Source organism: Antrostomus carolinensis, unplaced genomic scaffold (assembly GCF_000700745.2).
Source record: "Antrostomus carolinensis isolate BGI_N321 unplaced genomic scaffold, ASM70074v2 scaffold24347, whole genome shotgun sequence".
Lineage (NCBI taxonomy): Eukaryota > Metazoa > Chordata > Aves > Caprimulgiformes > Caprimulgidae > Antrostomus > Antrostomus carolinensis.
The window spans coordinates 997-8664 of record NW_010326960.1 but is presented as its reverse complement, the minus strand read 5'-3'; the positions used below and the strand labels follow the sequence as shown (position 1 = coordinate 8664).

Genomic DNA, 7668 nt, shown 5'->3' with positions numbered 1-7668 from the left:
TAGAGTGCAACTTTATATATTTTGTAATAAAGTAATTACAGAGCAATCCCCTCAAGCAATAAAGGCTTCATAATTTTAATAATGTACCAAAAGTAGCTACACAAGGTAGCAGAAACAAGTTTAACTTTAAAAAAGAAAACCTACTGCAGAAACACAACAGGCAGCGTTTTCATAAAGGAAACAAAATGGAGCAGCGAGCATCCTCCAGTACAAGAATTTGCTTACAGACAGATCAATTTTCCTTTATCTCCCAGAAATTTAACAGAAAATGGATACAACCCCTGCTGCTTTACACTGTTATAGTAAGAAAAAGAGCTAAAAAAGATAGATTCAATCAGTATTTAGTATCAAAACATACCGGTGGCTAATCTAATGGCTAATGCCACAAGCCATGACTTTACCCTGATGCTGCATCCCAGTGAATTGCTAGTAGTAATTACTCACTGGGAGGAGCAGGAAGATAGTGAAAAAAGCACTGAAGAAGTGCTGAAGGGCCTCTTTCCTAACCACAAACACTGCAAGACAACAAACCAGAAATGATCTTTTATGCCCTACAATATCCTTGTACTGGTTGCTGCATTCAAACCACGACTGGTTTTGAGATACCACAAGTGATTTTGCAGCACCACAGGCCATCAGCACCAGAGCCCAGGACTTCTCATTTTGGTAAAAGCCAGCTGCTGACCAGATCACACAGAAAGGCCCTGTGGCATTCGCTCTTTGGCTGTTATGTGTTATTTTGCCCAAATGTTCAGCTTCTTCTCTCTTATTGACACATTCCCTAACCAAATTAAGCAACTACTTGGCAGTTACCGGCACTGGCCTGGGAGGTGGCAAAGGGGCCCTGAAACACCTTAGGAGTAAGTAGTGGCCTCCGCTCCCTGAGCACCTACTCGTTGGCAGCCCCTCACATCAGTTAGCAAGAGCTTTTTTATTTTCTGAAAGCAAACAAAATCCCTGCCTTTGTGGGATGCTCGTCTTGTTGGTACGGACAGCACTCTCAGAAGCAGGTTTGAAATCCAGGTGCTCCATGGATGTGGGCAGGGAGCACCTAGGACCTGCCTGAGCTCCAGTAGAAACAACTGCCTGTGGCTCGGACAGCAGCAGTCATCACCTGTGCGAAAGCCGACACATGGGGGCCTGGACAGCACTCGGGTCAGCCCTTCAGCCCAAAGCCAGGCACGACTGAAGATAACCAACTGAAACATAAAGAAAACCAAGAAATGTGAGACAAGTTCTTCAGATGCTGGCCAAAAAGGCGCAATTCTGCAGCCAGGGAGGACGGCAGCTGCAGTCTGTGTGGAAGGTGGCAATTAGAATTGAAAGTCGGGAATGCCAAGATGTGGAACTAGGTGAACATTCACGGGGCACGTGCTGGGAAGTGTAAAACCTGGTGAGAGAAGATAATGAACTCATGCAATGATCCACAGATAAGGAGAATGAGATTCAGAATTCAAAAATAAAATAACTGTGGTAGTGTTACTGCCTCTTTGCTAATTAAGATGGTAAACCTATTAATAACAATGCAGAAAAGGTAGAAGTTTCCAATTAAAATTTCTGCTTCCTGTTGGAAAATGTGGTTTATTGTCTGATTAATTATTTTCCAACCCACCAGCCACCAAAGAGGCAAAGCATTACCAGAAATAAGTTTTAATAAGCAGTGTGTACTAAAGAGCTGACCCAGCATCTGAGGATTTCAACAGATTTTGGGAATATGCAACTGTCGCACTACAGAAGGGCAACTAGAACAAATGGGGTATAAATACGGACCAATTTTCCAATATCCAAACCATGCTGCAGAATTTAAATGTATAGATGATTAAAGGTTCAAAATGTAATTACCACTAGTTAACATCTTTTATGAAAAACAAGCTTTAGTGAACCTCCCTTTGCTCTTTAGCGACATACTTGGTTGGTAAACTAACTGAACAGTATCAATACTTTTGTAGGGTGTCACGGCAACGAGTCAAACAACTCACAACGAGTATGATGCTATGTCAAAATACACACAGGGTATACAAACTGGCAGGTTTCAAAGAGAAGCTTCCCCACTGGTCACAAGCTGGGTGAGTTTTAGGGAAGCTGCACAGAGATTTGTGATATGACTAACACATTTTGATGCTTTAATAAAAATAATGCATTGTTACACAGAGCCAGAGTAATGCAAACCAACAGAAATCATGAAGTAAAGCTGACTTTCGTTCAGGTACAACTTGCTTTGGCAGAGCAAAAAGTAAAAATACCCATACAGGAAAAAGACACGTAGGCCATAAAATGGGAGACTGTCCTGGGCTCTCCAGGAAACTTTTATTCAGTTTTAATGCCCATTGTAGAGCTGTGGCAAAAGCAGCTAACAGGAATTGTGAATATATAAGCCTGAGTGTGTGAAGTAAAAGAGAAGAGGTTGAAAATGCAGCAAAACACCAGGAAGGAAACACAGAGAGATGAAGAAAACATTTAAAGACTAAGAGAAGATCCATTTGTTTAGGCTATCAAAGAGAGCATATGTTCACACATTTTAATAATGACAGCTTATTAATAAGTACCCACACAAGTGGTGTATCTGCACTCCACTACAGTATTTACAACTAGGCAAATTACTGAATAAAGAACTGAGCTCAGTCTGACTGAAAGAACAACTTAGTTCAATGCCAGACAACTTAGTTGCAAGACCTCCAATATCAGACCTTCTCATGTGATTAGTCCCCCTTGACCACAAGGTATCAGACAGTAATGTTATTTTTCCCCAAGCAGCACTGAGCCAGTTTTCAGACAGACATCTCCATTTATCAAGAGAAAGATCATGCAAATAACACATAATAATGAGCTAGGTTCTTTATGAACAGAATCCTAAAACTGCACATAGAGCACCCCTGCGGTACCTGCAGTCATTTCCATCACGCCATTTACAGCCCACCAGGCTGAGAGGAGATAGAACGGCATTGCAGTCCCCTCTGCACCAACAGGAAAGAAACCCCAACCCACGCTACCAGAGACACAGGGGATTGCTCCTGATTAAAGGGGCTTTTACCAGCGAACTGCTAAATGGGAACACCAACTAGGTACTGATCTCCTCAGAGGTGTCTGTACTTCTGATGAACTGCATCTAGGTTCATCAACTGCAAAGCTCTTTCAGCACTTTGAAGTCACTACATAAATGTCTAAAATACATAAAGAAATCCAAGCCTTTATACATCTCAGTAAGATCCTGACTACCAATTTCACATCACTATACTTGCAGAGTGTAAACAGCATTAGAGATCAGGTGCACATTGAGCTCCACAAACTGAGTTGCAGCACCATGTTTATTTACATAGTATTTCTCAGAAAATTAATCACAAGCATGACAGAAACAAGCAGCTTCACAACAAATCCAGGTCATTTTTTTCTGTACATTGTATTTTTCAACAACTAGAGATATTTTACTAGCAATACAGACACATTTATACATTAAAAATCTATACAACGTCCTTTTCTCTCCCAGTCTCCGAAACGCGTAGGTTCAGGGCCTTTAGGTCCACCCCTCTCTTTTGTAGTAGGATTGATTCCATCAGGGAATTCTAAAATGACAGGGAAAGTTCATTAAAATGCCTATAATGTTGACAAATACAAAGATGCCACCATCTACAATGTTTGCCTCCTAGTTTCATTCTCAAATACAAAATCAATTCTCTGTTGTTTTTAAAGGCAACCTTGAATCAGACATTTCCCAGAGTCATACAACAGTAATTGCAGAGAGTTTTGTGACTAAAGTCATCAATACATATGAGATCATACTCAGTTATGCAAATAAAAAAGCAACTCAATGTCCAAAGGCACTAAAGCACCACATTTTCTCATAGTGAGAACTTGCATCATTTAGGTATGCTATACATATGTTCACTACATCAAAAACAAACACAGAAAGTGACCTGGTGGTTTTGTCTCTAATTTTAAGCACTCAGGTTTTAATTTTAGCTTGAATTTTAGTTAAGATTCCATTATTCTTGTATTTAAAACATAATGTTTCATGTGTGCTGGTGATTTTCAAGAAATAGCATGTTGATATTCATTATCAGTGGAGTAGATACAACAGTCACAGGAGATACTATAAAATCCTAAATAGCTAAAATTAGACTTTTTACCTCCTAAAGCTTAACATCAAGCTCGCTAAGTCACTGTGATGCCCTTTCAGGAGAGGGAGACTTTGTAAGTGAGGTATGAGTGGGACTTTCAAATCTCTCTGGTAAGCAACATGCTAAGCTTACAGGTTAGCAGTGCTTCTGTTCCCAGCACCCTACCAGCTTATGCCACCTACTCGAGCACCATGGAGCTTTCCGCACCCCGCAGTCAAAATCCTGATGCTACTCAGCGCTCCCTTCCTCAGGGCCCTCTCCAAGGGTTCCTGCACAACGGCCATCCCACTAGGCATCACCAAGCCACAAAGTACTTTCTGGCACAGCACCATCCTAGGCTGAGTGTTTCTCATCCTGCACTAGACTGCAGGGCTCCCGCAAGCTCACTGCACCCCACACATCCCCTTGCCATGCTGACTCTCCAGAGCCTCCCATATATACCCATAACTCAGGGCTTCCTCAGTCACATCCCTAACCCCTGTGGGCAACATAAGTCATGAGGGGCAGGGTTGTAAATGAGGAAGGACAATAACAGAAATCCTGGAGAGCAGAGAAAAGGACAGTAATGGAGGGAGACTCACGTAGCTACAGGCTGTACAGAGTGACGTATTGGGATGTGTTTAAAAATTCAGGCAGACCAGGATAGGAAATGTCAGTATTTGAACACCTCTGGCAGTAAAAGGAGCACAAATACTATTTTGTACACGTCATCATCCCAATATCCAAGCACTACTGACGTGCTGATGGTAGATGCAGAAGCTCAAAAGATTTCTCTGTGACAGCTACACAGCAGTAGGAATTCAAGTAGCTTAAACTCTTACATTTTTTCCTAATAACCACTGAGGACACAATGGACAGCCAGCATCCTAACAATGCTGCTGTTACATGTATGACTACATTTAAAGCCAAAAGAAACCTTGAGTCTTGCTCTAAACACAGATCACCTAATGAAAAGGCAAAAGATAGTAATTATGCAGTTGTTTTAAAAGAAGCAGTGATAGCATTTATTTTCTTGGGAATAAAAGGACAAGAATTAAATAGCTGCTTCCACAGTCACATCAACTCTGAGTCAGTTCTGAAGTGAGTCACAATATGAAATTGCTTGCAACCATTTCAGAGATGACAGTACAATTTTTCGGTTATTCTGTCATCTGGATATTCATAGTAATCTATTGATACATTAGAAAAGCTTGTCCTAGAGATCTCAAAATAAACAAACACGGGTTATTACTACTGGAAAACAGGAACAGAACAGTACACTATGGTGAGTAAGATAAAGCATGATTAGCACTTTTAGTTAAGTGAATACAGCTAATTAAGAAGAAGGAATTCTGTCTGTCTGATAAAAAAGTACATTTCTAGTGACTTCAGCAGCAATGTACCTGGTGCCTCAATCTTGCCAGGTTCTCTAAATGCAGCCCCACTAAGGCCACTGCAATGCAACACAATTAGCAGGTCTCCCCCCACCCCACTGAGTGGCTCAGTAAAGCCACTATCTGGTGTTGCTTTTCAAAACATGCCCTGCAAGACAAGAGAAAGACTGACCACGAAATACAGCATAAACCAGAAGTCTCTCACGAACTAAGAAATAGAACGAGCTTTTTGGATAATAAAAAGTAGCTGGTGCCCTCGTCAGTTTACTACTGCTATTTATAGCTGTACTGTAACAGACCAATACCAGCTCCGTTTCTTGGGATCATGGAAGGGTTTATGCTGGAAAACACCTTTGGCAGACATCTGGCCCCAACCCTGCTCAAAGCAAGGCTGGTGCAGGGCCTCCAGGCATATCTGAGTATCTCCAAGAGAGAAATCATAAATTCTCTGTGTGACTTCTTACAATGTTTGACCAGCTTATCTGGAAGAGTTTTTTTCCCTCATACACCATTTGGTGCGACTTGTGCTCACTGCCCCGCCCCTCTGTTTTTCTCAGCACCATTAAGATCAGAAGGTGATTCTGAAGTGCGCCGAATGCTGACCCCTCTTCTTAAACTGAAATCAGCACAGCATCTCAGGGTCTTGCCTTTACAACATGCCTTTCAATTCTGTAAAACAGGACTTACTTTCCAGGGGTTCCCTCTCTATACTGGACTCCTCTGGCTCATCAAATCGACCTACTGGTAACTTCGGTTTCTTAAGTGGCTGCTTAGTAGGTTCAGGTCTTCCTCCTGTCTTAGAGCTGGTGCTCCTCAGAGAGCTGCAAAGCAGTGATGGCTCTATCAAACAAATGGACACATGTAGCATAAATGTGAGAGTTTAATACTGAGTAGCACCGTGACTGGTCAAAGCACCTCTGAAAAACCCTCACTTCAGAAACCAGGGAGCAAAGGACAGGAAAACAAACTCCAACGTTCAACTCACAAACACCTAAGAAATCAGCACAGATAACTATTTTTGGCCCTAGAAACATATGCAGGCTGAACTGTGTTAGTTGGATAACTCAGATCACATAAACAGTGCTTGAACTTATCTTCACTGTTATCTTCTGCTATTTTAGACTCTAAATAGTAATTATGCTAGCACAGACAGGTACATTCTGTTTTCCTGGAGAAGTCCTAACCTCCCCCAAGAAGCCTGCTGATTTCCAGGTCTTGGCTTATTTCCAGCAGCTTTTGAGTCAGAAAAAGCTTCTGCTTTCCCAAAGGAAAGTTTTAAAAAATAAAATGTTGTTCCCTTAGTAACAGGTTTTCCAGAATATTGGTAGACAATAGTTGGGCTTCCCTTATGATGGCAAAATAACTCAGCTGGTAGTCAAAAGCAGGACAAACTTCGAGCACATTTAAGTTCAATTATATAACTGCATGCAAATGCTTGAATTAGAAGCATACACTTTTTTCCTTTAAAGTCCTACTAACATTTTTTAATGTAAATGTAGGAGAAAGCCTATTAATATCCATAAGTAAAGTTCTTTCAAGTATAAAAATGGAGGTGCAGAGTAAGTCAATTCAAGGTGCAATTCAAGTCATAAATAATTCAAGAGTCATAAACAAGTCAAAAATTCCTTATGAAGATCTCTCAAAATGACTGATATTTCTGCATTTGGTTAAAAAGCCAACTGTCCACAGTGAGCATGAACTACCCTCTAAAAATATTAGCTATGGACATGTGCCCAAAGCAGCTCTGACTTTTCTTAGGAAGGAAGATTCAAACAGAAATCCTTTCTGTACCAGCCTGGGTAAAAGGCACTTGAAAGAACTATCATTCTACCTTACTAAAGATATCACATCAGGAAACCTTCTCAAGCAGTGTAGAGTTGACTTACATATATATACACCAATCAACAATCCACCTGTATACCCAGAAGCAGCACACACATTCACCCCAATACCACAACCTTAACACCAAACCCTACAGTCACGTAAACTGTATGATGCCTTCTAACTGCTGCCAGTGCTCCAAAGAAATAATTTTTCTTTTGCTTTAAGCATGATATAATGGACTATCAACTCTGAAGAATCCAATCCTTCTGTATACATTGGATCCTTCTACTCCTGCCAAGAATCTTGTCATTCTTCAGCACGCTGTAAGAGAAGCTAGCTAGAAAATTAAATTAAAG

At 41.0% G+C, this 7668-nt stretch overlaps 1 protein-coding gene across 1 annotated transcript; it reads right to left on the bottom strand.

The window, feature by feature from the left end:
* Positions 1 to 3450: 3450 nt before the first annotated feature.
* On the bottom strand, positions 3451 to 6522 carry SDHAF4 (succinate dehydrogenase complex assembly factor 4). Its single transcript, XM_029085909.1, is given in 3 exon segments — positions 3451 to 3560; positions 6176 to 6328; positions 6453 to 6522. Coding segments are annotated over 3 exon segments (333 nt in total).
* Positions 6523 to 7668: the final 1146 nt, after the last annotated feature.